Source organism: Oryzias latipes, chromosome 21, assembly GCF_053564925.1.
Source record: "Oryzias latipes strain Hd-rR chromosome 21, Olatipes_Hd-rR_3.1".
NCBI lineage: Eukaryota > Metazoa > Chordata > Actinopteri > Beloniformes > Adrianichthyidae > Oryzias > Oryzias latipes.
The window spans coordinates 20,601,060-20,619,301 of NC_136257.1; the positions used below are offsets into that span (position 1 = coordinate 20,601,060).

General features: G+C 38.6%; 2 protein-coding genes and 1 long non-coding RNA gene across 10 annotated transcripts in view; 1 reads left to right on the forward strand and 2 right to left on the reverse strand.

Annotated features, from left to right (window-relative positions):
• The window catches only part of edar (ectodysplasin A receptor), a 35,054-nt gene extending 26,480 nt beyond the window's left edge, over positions 1–8,574 (reverse strand). For 2 of the 5 annotated variants that reach the window (XM_020712811.3, XM_078939002.1), the window contains exon 1: positions 8,301–8,574. The gene's annotated coding sequence lies outside the window, so the exon portion shown is untranslated. 5 annotated transcript variants of the gene reach the window in all.
• Positions 8,575–9,446: 872 nt separating this feature from the next.
• LOC144988842 (uncharacterized) lies at positions 9,447–15,847 on the reverse strand. The gene is made up of 3 exons (XR_013652880.1): positions 15,730–15,847; positions 9,729–9,814; positions 9,447–9,582 (listed from the first exon to the last, which is right to left on the reverse strand). It is a non-coding gene; the product is annotated as an uncharacterized LOC144988842 (long non-coding RNA).
• Positions 15,406–18,242, forward strand: part of LOC105356810 (E3 ubiquitin-protein ligase SH3RF3) — a 106,454-nt gene continuing 103,617 nt past the window's right edge. For all 4 annotated transcript variants that reach the window (XM_023951219.2, XM_023951220.2, XM_023951222.2 and 1 more), the window contains exon 1: positions 15,406–16,423. In XM_023951219.2, coding sequence (XP_023806987.1) covers positions 15,995–16,423 — 429 coding nt within the window. In that variant the 5' untranslated portion in view covers positions 15,406–15,994. The remainder of the gene's footprint in view (positions 16,424–18,242) is intronic.

Genomic DNA, 18,242 nt, shown 5'->3' on the forward strand with positions numbered 1-18,242 from the left:
CATCCACCAGTGCTGTTGCGTTTGAAGACTTCTGGTGTCTTCTGACAATCTGTTTTACCTCTTTCAACCCTGTCTCTCTAACCTCAGCCTTCTCTGTTGGGACAGGTCTGATATGAAAGTAAGCCTCAGACTCCAGCTCCCTAAGGGGCATTAATCTTCTAAAGATTGTATAATCTCTGATAAATAACTACTCTGTGTTTGGCTGTATCTGTATCTAGCAGACTGCATGTCTTACATAGGGACAGCCGATGATCCAGACAGCTCCGACTTCTGTTTCCTCTTACTGTTTTATTCATCAGCTACATGTCCTCAAATGTTTGACCTTTGTTTGGATGGCAGCAAAAGAAATTCGTAATGTAATATGCCTCATATCAACAAAAATACATTTCAATTCTATAAAATTAAAAAAACATATTCCAAAAACAAAAAATGAAAACTCTTCATCCTCATCTAATGGAAATCAGCCAGTCTGAAACCAGTTTTTTTTTTTCTTAAAGCTTTCACTTTCAGACTTTGAAAAAAAGATAACAGTATTAGTGTATTTCACAGTTTTTCACTACATTTGCTTCATGGGGGAAAATGTTAATGTTAAATCCTTACGTCATTTAGTAGCGTGGTCAAAAGGAAGTTCACATAAATTAACTTTTAGGTGTTTCGACTCGTCTTTATGGTAAAAGTAGGCACTGTTTTGGGTGTTTTCACAATAGGATGGGCTCAAAGACTTTGTTCAGTTAAGATGGAAAAAATGTACAGGCTGCCATTTGCTTCTGGTTGTTTTTGAAGGGACAGAAGCCGCTCATTTGGAGGGGGAACCAACTAACACCAGCTCTGATGGAAAGAAAAGATTTTTTTTAAAGGAAAGGGGTTTGTCCTCTTAGTCCTCTAACAATGAAAGAAGAAAAAAAATCTGTCACCTTTTGCTAGACCGCAATTACCAACAAAAAACTTTTTTGGTGATTCTTGCTTCTGTACAGCTTACTATCGGGAGGAAAAAAAGTTCTGCAGCGACAAACCAGAAGCTGACTCTTCTTCCAATCAGCAGCAGAAATATTACCCAATTTAAAACATTAGGTAATAAAACATATAAAGAGGCAGCAGTTTGACCGCACACTGTAACGATAAATAATGTCAACATTTTTTTTTTTGCTGAATCTGCTTTTCCAAGCATTTTATTGAAAGCTTTGGTAACTTCACCTGCTCAAAAATCAATGGCAAAATGTAACGTTGCTTGCAGAAGCTGATCTTGGGTTGAATTTTCCTCATTTTAGGGGTTACATAAGAGAATTCCCTTTTTTTACGAGCTGATGAGTGTGTGTGCCTGGTGAATTTGGATGCCTTCCATGTTTTGATAGCCTTGTACCACTGCGCTCTCTTCCGGATGGATTATGTGGGGAAATAGCTTTTAACAATCACCGTCCAACTCAGTAAAGGATATTTATTACAGCGTTGACTACTCAATTAAGTATTAGGCCAATTAGTGGCCAGGGAACGCAGCCAAGAAGCAGAGCAATGTAGATAGTGATGAATGCGGTTGAAGTACAGTTTGTGGTCTTTTGAAAAGCTTTTTCTAACTGATGACAATCACATTAACAGCATACAGATTTAAGACCTTTTTTTTTTGTCATCTTGAATTCTGATGTTTTTGAAAGACCCATTTCCATTAAATGTCTCTTTTGATTTTTGGAACATTTTCCTTCTTGTCTTTAAAAGTGACATTTAAAACAAACACTTATGGTAACACTAGTGAAGCAATAATGCAGACAGACTTTAATACATCGTTTTAGTTTGTCCTGTTTTTATTTTACTCCAAATAAGTCTTTGGATTGTGCCATAGGGTCACAGAAAATCAAGTAAATAAATAAATACATTGAGGAGGAAGGGGAAAAAAACTAAAGCGGATATGATTATAATTATCTAAAACTATTGTCAACATGTACTTCCTGTCTTTTCAGAGATGTTCAATTTTAGTTCTAGAGAGTTTTTTACTAATGTATTAGATGCATATTTGGTTTTGGTTTCTGTTTTTTGTTCCATCTTGTTTTATCTTACATGATTTATTTTTTTATATAATCGTTCCTCTATAGACATACGGCTTCAATTTTAGTTGAAGCTGTATGTCTGTTTAAGAACGATTGATGTAGAAAGCAAAAAAAGCAATAAACTGAACTTTATTCTTTATTATTAAAGACATCTCCAAGACTCTTTTTTTTTTAATTCTGAATTATTCTTTGAATTCTCAAATGGTCAGAAATGAGAAAACCTCTAGGAGAACAGGTGAAATGTCTTCAATAATTAAAGATAAGGTCAAGTTAACTGCATTTTCATCTTCCACTTCAACAGAATCAACCTGGATGAATGAACATCTGCACAGACACTGTGTACAGGTGCATCAGTATTTATGTAGGGGAAAAAAATACCATATTTAGCTTAAAACATTTAAGCTGGTGCAGATAGAATCATTACAGTTAAATCAATTGTAATCTGGGAAATTCAATGGGGAAGTGAATTGACAAACTATATCATCTCATTTTATTCTAAAGTTTGACGGACAACAATTGTGGACTGCAAACTACTGCAGGTTATGCTTTAGATAAGTTACAAAAAATGTCACACCGTTGGTTTCTTTGTGTTTGTGTTTTGCCATAACACAATATCAAATGGTAGTGTGCACCTGCAAATACCACTGCCTCCGACAGATGAGAAAATCATGTCATTATCATCTCTTGATGTCTGTCTGGGAGTAATTTTTAAACTATTAAGCCATCCACTCTATACACCTTTAATTAATGTGCCTAGCACTAAGTAAAAGTGTAGAAGACACAAATTATAGTCTGGGAAAATGATAAAAGTGAAAAACTTCTGTGAGGTGGCTGCATAAAAGATAAAAAGTTTGGATTTTCCCAACAGTTTTGTTTCTTTGCTCTCTTATTTAAAGCTAAACCTTGTGAAAAACCAACAATGGCGAGCCAAGTTTTTAAAAATTGTACCTACATTTTCTGTGTAATTCCGACAGAAAACCATGAGAATAATTACTACAAAAATACAGCAGTAATTGCAAGTATTTGTTTATACTAGTTCAGCTCAACGACATACAATAAAGCAATAATAATTTATCAACCCACATACACTTTCACAGCCAAATGCATAAATGCATCTACACATTTTAAACCAACTTAGTGAACTAGGTCATTGTTCTGTCAATGTATGAGCTCAAACTGTCTATTTTTTTCTGATGATATGGAGGAGGAATGCACTGTTGGCACTCTTTTTTTAGGAAGCTGGAGATTAAATGCATAGAAGGTGCTGGTGGCCTGTCATTCACAACAGACCAACCGCTTTTACCTAACGAAGCTCGCTGATTGCAGACAGATCCAAAGGGAGAAAGGTCTGTGTATGTTTCTGCAAGGCTCTCTTTAGCTTTTGAAGGCATAAATTGGTCCCACAGGAAGTCAAAATCACTCAGCAAAGTAGCCACCAAGGCTCACATGAGGAACTAAATGAGCTAGAAATAAATACATCTGATTAGTTAGATGACTACCATCGAAGTTTGATGTGAAAATAAACCTATAACTAAAGAGGTTTCTAACTTTGGAGACAGACCCAAACCTCAGACAACAGCAGCCCCCCTCAACCCCTGCCTCCACCAGGATAAACACCATCTTACTCCAACTTTATGACCCATAACAGTGAACTGAGTCTTCACAGGAGCATCCGAAAAGCACAACTTCTTATTTTCACTAACAAAGCAGTCTAAAGACGCACCAAAAGCAGCGACACTTCATTCCTTCATCTTGATTAATGAGAATGTTTTTCTCTAGGAGAACAAAAACTCTGCCTCTAACAATTTTAGTTCTTTTCATATGAAAAAGTGTGTCTTTGCTTAAGAGTAAATGAGGTTTTTCATCTCTCTTCATCTTATGATTGCTTTAATTACAGGCTTACTGTCAGCTTCCCACTCTGTGTGCCGGAGAAACAAAGTCTTAAGGGGCATGAAAAAAAATGCTGCAAATACCTGCACACAATCTCTCCTATCACACACCTATGGCAGTTCAAGTCAGTCAGCATGCTCTTTGATTTTCTGCCTGCCGGTGATCTGTCTTTCATCGTCTGCTCTCCTTGATCCCTTGTTCCCCTCTTTAACTTTCCTGGAGCAGAACGTCTATCTCTCTGTCTCTGCGTCTGTCTCTGTTTATTCTGTATTGACAATAAGTTGGAAGGCCAATCTGCAAGCTGGAATTCATCTGTGTGTTTAATTCCTGCTAACTGACTAACAGCCAGGATAAAGCAATAGGAAGAAAATGAATATTTCTTTGCTAAGAACCTGTCATTTTCTTTTTAAATCTAATAAATGAAGTGCTGTGTAAAAATGATCAGTGTGTCAACAATAGTGGATAAACCTCTAAAGTTAGCTTTGTCAAAACTGATAAATAAAATAACGTACTGGAAACTTTTAAACTCGTAAAAAATTTATTTTGACCAAATTTACTTTACTTCACTTTTTTACTCCATTTATCAAACCTTAATGAAGAAATAAAGATGTGCATTTTAACAGTTTTTTAAAGCAAAAAGTTTGCTGAAGTTGCTTCCAAACGAGTGCCTTGAATCATTTTTCCCCCGCACATTTCTCCCTGGGATTCCCACAATGCAATGGTTAAAACAGATGCATTTAAAAACGCTGTACACCTCATTTTGTTTCTATGGGTACTTTGAGACCAAAAAAGTCCAGCATTACTCAGTTCAACTGGAAGGGGAATGCCAAAACCCCTTCCTTTGTGTTTTTTCACTTTGCACTTTTACAGATCAGATTGGAACAAACTTTCTAGGCACAACACACAGTAATAACAGTTGGTTATTGGGGGGGGGGGGGGGGGGGGGGGGGGGGGTGATATTGCCTCAAGCAAGTTCTGACCCAAAAGAGAAAAAATTGAATAAAAAAAGTAAGAAAAAGTAGTAAAATGCTATCTGCTCCCTTTATATTGCATGCCAGGCAACAAAACATTAGACCTTTTTCTTCATTTGTATGTATTCTTACCTGTTTCAAAAGTGTTTTTTTTTTAAATCATTTTTAGTCAAGTAACATGAATGCTAGCCTGAAGGTCAAAAAGAGGTCCAAGATAGAGACTCACATCTTTGTTCCATCACCCAACCAGTCAGTTGTTCTACAGCTTTCCTTATTAATCAGTGATTTATTTATCTCTTTAAAAACATTGAAAACAAAAATTAAAATAAATAAGAGAATTAAGAGCTCTGTGTGCTTTCTACCAATTTGCAACACCAGCTTAAGTCTGTTCAGATATTTAAGCCCCATATCAAGCTGGACTATGGCAAAATTGATGTCTACCCAGCAGCAAAGCCTTCACCAACACCACCTATAAAATGAAGCTGGCATAATTGACATAGATATTAGGAATTGCAAGATGTTTTTTAAGTGCTAACTAGGAGAGACTGTGCAACTCGTCAAATATATATATATTAGGCCTGCACAATATACTGCAAATTTATCGTTATCGCAATATCCAGCTCTGCAATATGCATATCCCAAAAGACAATAAATAAATCGTAAACCTTAAATGTGTTAAAACAATCTTATGGCAGCTTGAAGCATTTAACGAATCAAATAAATCCCTTCATGCATTTGACCAATCGGATGGACGTCTTCACCTTTTAGACCAATTGGATGGAGACCTGTTATGTTAGATGTTTGTCTCCTATGTCGTCGAGGGTCATTAGGAGTATAATTTTTAAACTGTTGCAATGAAATGGGAATGATGTTTTTGGTTGTTTTGCTATTGCTTTATATACCGCAAATTATACCGTTATCGCAATATTAATCTCAAATATCGCATATCGCGATTTTTCCTCATATCGTGCAGCCCTAATATATATTTATTTTGTAAAGGCACATTAGTAAAGCCATGACTATTATGATTATGCTGTTTTGTGGAAAAATGAAAGAAAAACGGTGGTTTTCCTAGGATATTATTTCTTCAGAGCGGCAGGAATTCATGAAAAATTTGCTTCTGAGTTGTGGGCGGAACAATTAGCACGGAGCGACCCCGCCCCCATTCCCCTCTCAGTTGCTGAAAGCTTGGAGCAAAGACCTTGTGGCCCGCTCGGCATTTTTCTACGCCCTTTTTAAATGGAATTTTTTCGTTAGCTCCTGATTTACAACTATATGAATAAAGAAACACTGAAAAAATGGAAGTTTGAGCATAATTTTCTATATATATGTAATTCCATCATCAGGAAAATGCCACAAAAACATGTTAAGATCACCAAAAACACAACATTCATCAGTGTTTCTTTAAATTCTCAGATCTAGAGAAGCTGTAGAAGGTTTTGTAAATATAGACATTTTAAAAAAGAAGTTTGTTATAGTCAAGGAATTTTATTTCATTTTAGCTACATATTTATATAGAATTTCATTCTGACAAAAATTGCAAACAAAATGAATAACTTTGTGTGACTTTCTAAGCCTACAAGTTCTGTTTAGAAGACTTACTTAATCTGAAATCACAGACCTACAGAGAAGTAAAAACCCTTTATTACCTTTGTTGTGTATTTGCTCATAATAAAATAGAAAGGCCATAAAAAGCCTTTAAAAATGTGTCCTTTAAAACGGGCTCTGATAAGCAGAGTTGAAAATATATGGCTTAAAATAGAGTCGAATCCCTACAACATGTCACTATCATTTTACATTTTAATTGTTTTCCAGTAATCCTCAATTTGGGATGCAATCTTTTAAATGTTTTTTAATATTCTGCAAGCCGTGTCTGTTTCAATCTGTTCCTAGCTTTTGCTCCATAAATCTGCAGCAAATTTACAAAAGATACAACTTTGAGGGCAATTGTGCTTGTTTCATATGGTCTGTTTCAACCGCCCTTGATCTGACAGTAACAATAAATTATTCCCTAGCTCGATGTAAAGCGTTTAAATAGCTTCTACAAATAAACTCTATGATTTGTTAAGATGAAATTTCCTCCTATATGTGTGAGGCATACCTTTCAATCCCATTAGGCCTCTGGAGCTTTCACAAAACTCTCTACAGCGTTAAAGGGGCATAATGTGTTGGATCAAAATCAGCTGGTGTTCTGCATAAATCTCACCATTAACTTTCACAAGAATCCTTTCTTCCTCCTATGAAATCACTCCAAAATAAATAGAGCTTTGTGTGAAATGAAATACCAAGAAAAGCTAAGTGACAGAGCGACGAGTAAGTAAACAAATTATCGCTTCACTTCATTTCAGTTTAGGATGATCATGACCACAGGCAACAGGTTTGTTAGTTTTTCTACCTTCATCCCTTTAATCCCCAGAAACCATATTAACGTCTCTTGAAGACAAGCTACACGCCCTCCTGTTTCTTCTCAGCGCTTCCTTTTGCTTTTCTACCTGTAAACATGAAAGCTTCAGTGGCAGCAGAGACAGGCTGCGCTGGGGGCTGCAGGGGGAGTCAGAGAGACAGGGGGATAGAGACGGATTGATTTCCACCTCCAGCAGCTCTAGTTCAAAGACAGCCAGCAGACTTCAGAGGCGCGGCAGGACCCAGCATGTCCACAACCGGGCCCACTTGCCTGTCTGCGGGCAGGACTTCCCCCCAGGGCCGGGACAGCCAGGCGGCACCAAGAAAACAATTATGCAGACAGGGGAAGAAGGTGTGCAAGGGTCAGAAGTGCACGCCAATGCAGGAGAAGAAAGCAAACCAACCTAAACACATTTTAGCCTTTTCTTTGCCTTTATTAATACTAATTTAAAGCCGAAATTTAAAAGAAATAACTTGACTGTAAAGTAGAGTCAGTGCATTATTGCAGTTAGGATTATAAATCACTACAGTTTGTGACGCCTTAACCATAAAGCAAGAGATGTGAAAATTATGCTCCCACCTTGGGCTACAACCTTTGCACCAACACGCACTGATACTTCTGAATTATTTAGGGACGCTTCCTTCACACACCACACTGAAAGATTTATTTTATAGGGATCATTCATGCAAATCAAAACTCTTAAAACTTTATTTTTAGTATTATCTGCTCTGTGTCTAATGCAAATGAATACTAAACTGTTTTTTAAAATTACTGATTGAAAAAAAAGTTCTATAGAATTAAACAAGGGAAATGTTGTGCTGAAATTTAAGTTATTGTCATCCACAAACTAAGAACCACACACTAGTACTTTATAGAACAAAATGTTGTTGTTTTTTACAGTTATAATCAATGTTTTTATTTTATTTTATTTTTTTCAAGAGCTGCAAAGACTTGCAACAACCACAATGCATGCATTCCTCCGGTTGGAGCTCTTACCTGTGGGTGGAGGGGGTTGGTTGCAGATCCTTTGGTGCAGCTCCTTTGCAGAGTCAGCGGATGGGCGCCTGCTCCTATGGTCACCGCTCAGTCTCTGACCCGGCGTTCCTGTAGCATCCCCAAACGGACCGGCAAGTCTCAAAGGTTCAACTTCACACAATCTAAGTTGTGTCTCAGCCTCCGTTTGGACGCATGTCGGTGTGTCTGCAGGCTCCTCCTTGAAGTTTTCTCCGCCCTGGAAGACAAACTGATTAAAGCGTCCCAGGTAAACTCTGTCAAAAAAAAAAAAAAAAAAGTTTGCAGAGCCTGACTCGACCACGCCATCTAGTGTTTGCAGGCATGCAATAAAATGTAGTGGAGGAGCCAAAGCATGCAAACTGCTGGAAATGGTTAGTGGAGTTCTATGTATGTTTTTTAAATAAAATATTTGCAAAAACAAATATGTATGTGTGTATGTAAATATCACATCCACTCACTCTCACACCCACATCTATGGACAATTTAGAGTTGCCAATTGACCTATGAAGCATGTTTTTGGACGGTAGGAGGAAGCCTGAGTCCCCAGAGAGAACCCATGCCTGCACAGGGAGAACATGCAAACTCCACACCGAAGGGTCCCCCCACTGATGTTCCGGTTCAGGTCCCCCAGCCAGGACTTGAACCAGGGGCCTTTGTGCTGTGAGGCAAAAGCCCTAACCACTGCGCCACCGTGCAGCCCATGTGTTGAAATGTATTTTTTTAAATAAAATATAAACGTTTTCATCTTCAGAACAGTGGATTTATAAATGGTCATCACGAAACGCTCATATGAAATCGATGATGTAATATTCACCGTTTTAAAGAAAAAAAGTAGTGAGCATGATGTTCGGATTGCTTTTAAAATCCAGGGCATGACATAGTCCAGGACTATATAGTTTTTTAGCAGTTAGGGATTAGGGTGGGAATTCAAACATAGCCATGGTCATGACAACCTGTTCTAGCATCAAAATGGGGAAGAAAGGTGATTGAGGTGACTTTGAACGCTGCCTGGATGTTGGTGCCAGACGGGCTGTTCTGAGTACATCAGAAACTTCTCATTTAGTTTAGGATGTCCTAATAACAACCCAGTCCTACTACTGTTTGGGCTCTTTATACAAATACCCCACACCCATTCTCACAAACACTTACATCCACAAAAATTTCTGTGAAGCAAAACCCCAGCTGAGTGGTGCATTGGGTCTGAACTGAACTAAAGCTTGGACTTTACTCTTCCTCTTCCTTTTTTCCAGTCTGCTCTTTCCTCCTTTCCCAGTTGCAGGAAGAATGAGATAAAAGGCAAGCTTTGAATACAGTCTTGTAATAACCCTAGATCTCTGACATTCCCTTTCCCTATCATTTTTTTTTTTCATTTTTTTGTTAATCAGTGGTCATCATCTGTTCTACACTCACCTGTTCTTCTATCTCCATCCTTTGTACTTTCATCCAGGTCTTCATCCCCCTTCTCACTAGAAGCGCATTGATGTGGATTCTGCTTCCTGACCAAAGAAAAAGGATAAGAAGAGGGGATAAAGAGCGGATGAAGAGAGGATAACAAGAAAGAGTAATGAGTTCTGCTGAGAGAATGATTGCAGCTCTGTTACAGACTGGACAAAAACACATATTAAGTTAAACCTGTATTTACTGTAATATATGGTGCAGTGTAAAAATTTACCTCCAGCTGGAGCTCCAGCTATTAGGAAATTGACACTTGGGACTTTTTTTGGAGTCATTATGTATAACATATTTTGTAGCAATTAGATGAAGCAGTAGTTAAGTGAATAACTTTGTATCAGAGGAGGAATTTTTGCCCGTTCTTTGCAGCATTGAAGAGATTAGTGGATGGTTCAAGGTAACTGCAGACCAAGCTCAGATCATAACCCTTTACCACTGTTAAGTAGAGAGGGGGAATATGGGCTGATTGTATTTAAAAAACATTTTTCCATCTATTTTTCTCCTTGACATTCTGTCAGATCACATCTAAATGTTTCAAACATTTTTTTTTAGTAAAGTTACTGCTTATTAAGGTTGTGGATAATGACCTAAAAATCAAGATGTCTTTGTTAGTTCCATACGGCTACTGCAATCCATTCTTATGGAAGCAGAAAAGTAGACTTTAGATCTTGCAAAAATTCCCAGCATCTTTATTTTGCGAAGAAAAATCTGATGCATAATGACTTTTGTCTTTCTTTTTCATTCAGCGCCTTCAAACGTGGAGAACAGAACCTTTAGGTGCACATGCTCCTGATATGGTGTCAGCATATTCCAGTATTACACATAAAACCAGTGAACCAACCTCTTACAAGACGATATGACCTTGCTCTTACCTCTGTCTCAGCTTCTACCTCACATAGCCTGTCTGGGAACACACACACGGCCCTCTAACTAGCCTTCAGTGTGAAAGCAAGGAACCGGTTGCCATGGAAACTGTCGTGTCAGATAACCTACTTTTGCAAGTGCGAAAGACATTGGCTGATGAAAGAGCGAGAGGTGTAGCGTATAAGTAGAGGTGATGTGCTGGCGCTGTTCTTCCCTCTTACATACCTGTAGTTCTGATAAATCTGGACTGATTCAAGTCATGAAGATGCAGAACTAATAAACGTTGGTAAAGGTACTGATGTAAATATGGGTACTGATAGAAATGCATCAGAGTAGAGAAAGAGCTGCAAAAAGATGAGTGTTAATCCTGACAAACATTTCTCAAAGAGTTACAGACACAATATGAGCAAATGAAAATAAATAACAAGAAATGTTCTGGACTAAAACTTTACAAAGAAAATAAAAGAAAACTCACGGACAAATGTTGACCTGTCTTGATAAAAATTATGGATGTACATTCACTCTACTCAATTAACCAGTAGGAAAAACATGATGCAGTAGGAAATTGCTATAATTTCAAAAGTGAAGTTCATGCTTTTTCCATCCAAAAATTCATTATCTCATAATATATGTAATTTTATGTATTATACAAGAACACTGCTTTCTGTTTTGTGACAGATCATGCATGTGTTGTAGATGTGCATAGTCAAGGCATATTAGTTGAATCTCAGTCTAAGAGAAACCTCAGTTACTAAGTATTTCAGTAAGAAAGGAACTGAGCAGGACATTAACTAGCTATGAGGAATTCAATTTAGTAATTTATTTACATCAATCAGGGATTTATGCAGAGCAGATTGTCGTTTAATTGTTTCGTTTTCTATTTTTTGCTGTAAATGAGATGAAGGTTAGTCATAAACAATGTCACTCAAAAAGTACTCAAACTATCCTTAACTGCCTCCACTCACCAAAGTTGGACATGTCTCAGTTTTTTTATTTCTCAAGTACTGTAGTTGGAAAATCAAGTTGTTTGGCTCTTAGGAGTCGATTCTGACTTTTTGATCTTTGCACTTCTAATCCACTTTGCTCCTTAATGACATAGGTCATTCTACTCTGAAATAGCTGGAGTGAAACAACTGGGTTTCCTCTAAACTAAAAAAGCGCAGTATAGCACAGGTAGACATATATGTAATAAGCCAACGTGAGAAAGAACTGTGTGAAGAAATACAATTGTTCCCTCAGCATAAGGCCACGATGTGCTCATTTATATAAGACTGAAAGATAAGGCAATTTGTCTATTCTTTTTCTACCAAGTTATTAAACTCTGAGGAGTTTTTGTTAGAAAATACTCATCTTGCCAATGGGGCTCTTTTTTTTGGCAAACCTGCCATAAAATGCTTGCAACAGGGCATAGAAAGCTTGGAAGAAAACTGGATGTCATGAAAATATTGAAGAAATCTCCAAAGCACACACTGTGGAAGCTCACCACAGCACTCAGACGGATAACAGTCAATTCAACAAGGAATATACTGTAAACAGGAACTTAAACACACAGAATCCTAATTTATAAGACAAGACAACCAAGGAATAAAGTGCAACAGAAAATGGGAATCCAAACCTGACATTGAAAGCAATAAAAATACCTGAATCTGGTCACCAACTGCGACAAAAATAATTATCCGAAGCCTTAAAACGTTATTTACAGATTGATTATACTTATTTTTAATATTTTTCTGTTCAAATAGAAATGTTGATGTTAGACTAATTTAGGTTTCAAGGTACCAGTACTTCGAATCTTGAGAGAGCATAAATATTGGTTGGATCTGTTGAACCGTTAGATTAAGTTAAATTAAGTTCAGACATTTAAATATTTAGAGATTTATCTTATATAAGACACTGACTAGAACAGATAACATTTGTGAGAAAAAGCATTTTTTTCAAGTTATTTCTGTTAAATTACTGTTACTTTTTTGCAATAACAAACATCACAGGGTTCAAAGTGATGAAGAATCCTTTAACCAAGAGACTAATTCTTCTGTTTTAGTGATGGCTTTAAAGAAGTTCATGAACCTGTAGGTGACTTGGCTTCTTTCTCTTAACATGCTGGGCCATGCCTATTATGTACAGATCACACAGCTCATAAAAAAACATCAAGAGGTTTGAGATAAGCCATTAATATTGGGAAACCACACCCAAGCCTAATAAAGTGTGTAACCAAAAATGTCTGAATTTCCATTTAGAAAAATGTTCCCGACCCAAAGATGTTTCCTCCTTGAATAACTTTGTACTTTTTTCAACAGCTGGTGAATAGTGGAGAATTTCCTGTACGACTCACCATGTGTGGCGTCCACACTGAATGTCAGCAAATAAAATCACAAATTAAGGCTGAAACACATAGAGTTCTCTTAACATTTTTCCAGTGTTACCTCATCACATTGTAATCCAAATGTTTAAAATTAGCTTTATTTAATGAAAAAATGTTGCTTGGGAACTCTACAATGCATTCCTTTTTTTGTCATAATATAATCGATCGAAAGAAAACTTTATATTAAAAATATTGTTTTGCATTTTCACAGAAAAGTTTTTATCTCTCAGTCAGATTAATTAAAAAAACAGTTTTATCTATGGTAATGTAGTTTATCCTGGAATCTCTAACTCCAGTCCAGCGTCAACGATGTTTCAGTCGCTGATGGTGTGAGTTGTATCTCACTAATCAACACTGTGGCTGTGTCCAAATTCGAGGGCTGTTTACGTCACAGCGCCGCGAAAAGTGCTATCCAATTCAACGACTCCTTCAAATGCGGCCAACGAATACGGCTTTCTTTTTCACGATTTCAAGGATTGGTCTGGTTGTGTCCTTCTACTGCCGTCCACTTCCCAAGATGCATTGTTGTTCTGACAACAATGAGGGACTATAGACCCTGGGTTGGAGATAATATCACCTGAACTAACAGCATTGATAAATGCATGTTGACAAACATGACAAACTCCTAATCTGACCTGACGTGACCAAAGCAATCTCGCCGTCGGTGAAGGCGAGACATTGAGAATTTAAAAGTAAACTCTAAATTAAGATAAAGAAGAACACATATTAATTTAGATTCTATTATTTTTGATTGGTTTTGTTATATATTTCAATTTCCCAGATATTTTACCCATCTCACATTTTTAAACAGTGGTGTTTAGACTAGACTTTTGAGCAGTTTTCTGAAATGTAAGTGATTTAAATTTACGACCATAATTCATCACTTCTAACAGTAATGAACATGTTTGTTACAACAATGTGTCTCCAGGCCTGTTCATGTGAGGCCTAACGCCCTGCTCACTGCATCAACTACGTCTGACTAGCTTAAACATGCCAATCACAGCATTAACGTTCAATATGAAACACCTTATGTACATGGAGAAATCCAAATGGTGGCTTTTTTTCAGCCTGGTGGCGTATATCAAATGACCAAACGAAACATCTGTGTCACATAGAAATTAAGTAAGTATATACAAAAGAGTCAGTGAGACACTCGTTCCTTTCAACTGCAATACTTAGCAGCTAAAGGTGGAGCGCTGAGCACTTTTCAACGTGGGTGGTAAAGAAAAAAGAAAAAAAGAACCACCCCTTGGCTTCATTTTAGTCTCTCACACACACATATGTGCCCAAACACACACACACACACACACACACACACACACACACATTTATCTTATTCACTTCCTACGCCTCCTGAGAATGAGAGCAGAGCAGGTCTGAACAGGTGCACATGCTAAGCGAAGCCATAATAATAGCTGAAAGTCACATACATTTGCTACAGTTGAAGGGGCTTTATATTGACTCACCGTCCGACCAATTATATCCCGACAATTTTGAGAAACCTTTCCCAACAGTAAACAAACGCAAACCTTAATTAACCATATAGTATATTCTTTTTTTATATACTCCTTTGGTAATTAATGTGTTTCCTACCCCGGTTGGCCTCAGTCATGGATGAAATGTTGTACAGTGACTGTGGTCAGAAGGTTATTAATTTCCCTGCTGCTGTTTACATATCAAAGTGCCCTTGGCAAAGACGCTAACCTCTGCATCGTCTTTAAACTGTAATGACGATGAAAGCATACTTAGCTTATGGAAAATAAAAACACTCTACAATAGACTGAGAATGAGGGAATCATGTCAGTGACGATTCCCCTGAAAATCTGTTGGTCAGCTGCACAGGAAACATTCCACAAACATGCTTTATCCAAAAAAAATCCTCCTTGTTTGCACCACTGTCTTTAAGCAGGAAACACCCTGGATTTAGTCAGGACCTTTGCTGTTTGAAGTGGAGTTTTTTTTCCTTCCTGCACCTAAAAATTCCTGTATGCTCCAGCTTCCTTTCACAAGTCATAAATTAAGTTACAGCTGTTGGTGATATAGGAATTAAAGATTCAGTAATGTTTCATAATTGAACAGATGAAGTCAACAAAACATTTTCTCTGTATGATCTTGTTGAACTTCCCTAGAATAAAGCTTTATTCTAATCCATAATCATTTTCTATTTTACATTCAGTTCATCGACGTACAATCTTATAGGATGAATTGCCTCATCAATTGCAAATACCCACTGTGCCACTTACATCATTGTATTTTGGAGTGTTGAATCTGGACAGAGAGACACATCCACAAGGTGTCACCACTGACTAGTTTTTGACTGAACTGCCACTTCACTGATTTCAAATTGGAAGGAAGGCTTCCATTACAGACAGAATAAGAATATAAATTGGTAATAATTCATCTCATTTTTTTTTCTTTTAGTTATTGCATGCATGCACTTCCTTTATTTCGTGGACACCAATAGATTCCGACAAACTCGAATGATGAAACTTTTAAGATCCAAATTGAATTTGTGAGGAATTGGAAATAGCAGCGGATGTTCCTGGAGGTGAGAGGAACAGTCATGTTAGAATGATTGTTCACTCTGTGTGGAGGTGTGAGGGGGAAATGTTCACAAGTGAGAGGCCGCGCTGCTCATTTTTCTCTTTCTGTGGTTTGTGAGCGCGCACCGCAGTTGAGATGGGCGCGCGGGAGATGATGATGATGGTGATGATGATGAGAGCGTGACCTCACCGCTTTCTGCACAGCTGCTGGTGAGTGGTGGTGGGGGGAGACCCAAAAGTCGGAACCAGCGAGAACCACAAACACGTTGAAGAAGACGCAAAAGAGAGACGAAGAGAGAGAAGCGCGCAGACGGGTGGAGGTGGTCGCGGTGCGTCTGTGGGCTTCTTCCCACCGGGTTCACCTCCAGAATGTTCTGCGTCCCCGGGTGACTTCCACGATTTCTGAGTGGGGGAGAAAAAGTCGCCGCGGCATCTGCTCCGACACTCCAGCCCAGATGCTTACCCTCTCCACCGACATGGACGACTCTTCGTCGCTCTTGGATCTGTTGGAGTGCTCGGTGTGCCTGGAGCGCCTGGACACCACGGCCAAGGTGCTGCCGTGCCAGCACACCTTCTGCCGCCGCTGCCTGGAGAACATTGTCAGCTCCAGGAGCGAGCTACGCTGCCCCGAGTGCCGCATCTTGGTGGACTGCGGTGTGGACGACCTGCCAGCCAACATCCTCCTGGTTCGCCTGCTGGATGGGATCAAGCAGCGGCCGCAGCGAGGAGGAAGCGGAGGCGGAGGAGGTGCTGGGGCTGGTGGCACTGGCAGGCAGTCCCTACCCGGTGGTTCCCTGCAGGGGTACGCAGCGGGGATATCCGCGTCCCCTCCGGGCACTGCAGTCAGAGAGCTGCCGGTTGCCACCAGGAGCTCCCCCGTTAAGGTTGGTTGCTTTCCCTCCATCCATCTCAGTTGTTTTGATTGTGCCAAAATAATACTTCAAGTGTAACTTTGTGTCACTCTGGTGCTGCTCATTGAGGACAGGTGGACAGAATGCTGCAGTTGCACTTAATTGGCAGCATGAGAGGTTCCTTTAAAGAGCAGCAAATGTTTGGTCTGCTTGGGATAAAACAACTCCAGAAAATGTTACTGAAAGGATATGTTGGTCCAGATGTTCTTGATATCCACCTTCTGATTGTGACATAAGGACTATTTAATCTGAATTCAGTGGGCAAAAAGGTAAGAGCAGCATCCTCCAAAGTCAGATTTGTGCTGTTGCTGTTTTGCTCTTCTTATAGTCCAGTTGCACACAGGCTGCAGCAGTGGGAGGTCTCATATCCCACAGTCTGTGGGAGAATAATAGAGTCTTGTTTACTTCCTGTGTTGTGTGCCCAGTGCATCCTCTCTTGGCTGTGTTAGAGACTGTAGCTGCACTGTGGCACTCACACAGCATACAGTGATATCATCAATGCTGAGCGGTGAAATTCTGAGGAGAGAAAAAAAAAAGAGGAAGTCGGCCAGTTGTAATGAGAAAGAAATGTCTGTTTCTGATCGAATTCTAGATATCTGCTTAGCTATTTTGTGGTAGTTCATATTTACTTGTTTACGTGCTTGTAAACAAGCTTGTGTTCTGTTAGAACATTGATGTGTCAGATAAAATCCTTTTAGTTTTGGGGAAATGTTTACGGTTGGGGAAAACCAATTTTGAAAGCAGCTTTTTAGCATATTATACTTAGAATGACTAAAAATATTTTTTTAAACCTCAAATTAAACAAGAAAAGGATGCATGAAACCCTTTAAATGGTTGCCTAAGATAGAAGAAGGAAGTTGCACCCCACAGTATATCTAAAATAGATGAAAACAATGTTTTTTGCTTCCTTTTTTGCAGACAACATCCACCTTGAGAGGGGTGTTATGAATTTTTAAGGAGTGTTGATTTTTGGCTCTCGTTCATTTATAGCTGTGGAAGGGGATAGCAAAAAAGGGGGCTTAAACCAATATAAAGATGTTAATGTTTAAACAATAAACTAATAACCCCAGTTATTGCCCACTTTTTTATAGATAAGCTTCAGCAGATCTTTGTGAAAAAGTTGAGGGTGGTTCAACAATAAAAGAATGAAAGAAATTTTGAAATGTAGACTCACACATACACGTCTTTATTCTTGATTTTGAAGCACAAACATTCTGATTTACAGTTCTGACAGGAAGGAATGCGTGAACTGTTTTTGTGAATGAATTGTATTGATAGTTGATTGGCACACAATTGTGCTCTGAATCCTAAACAAATGAAATACACAAAGTGTGCATTTGTGTCTTAGCTGGGGCCAGTCTGTACTTGTTTCTAGAACTCCATGGGGAGAGCGTTGTACTGTGGACTTAACTTTTATTGCTTTTATTTCCGCACACAAGAGCACAGACGCCTGTAAGCCACCCCACCCTACCCCCACTCTTACTCCAAACAAGTAACCCTCTCCTCTTCCTCATTCTATTCCCCACCATGCAATCCCCTGCAGCCCCCTGGCCTATGTTTGCTCCAGGCACTCTTGGGACCTAAAAGTCTGCAAGGAAACTGTGAATTACTCTCCTGCCTGCAGGTTACACTCCTGTGTTTGTGTGGACTTAAATGTTGAACTCATCTGTGCAGAAACAAGTGGGTCTTTGCAAAAAGGGGAAAAGTTTGTGTGATGCCACCACATGCACACAGTCGCTTAAGAGCTTGGATGCTAAAACAGAGCACTTTATAGCTGAAATTAATTGTCGAA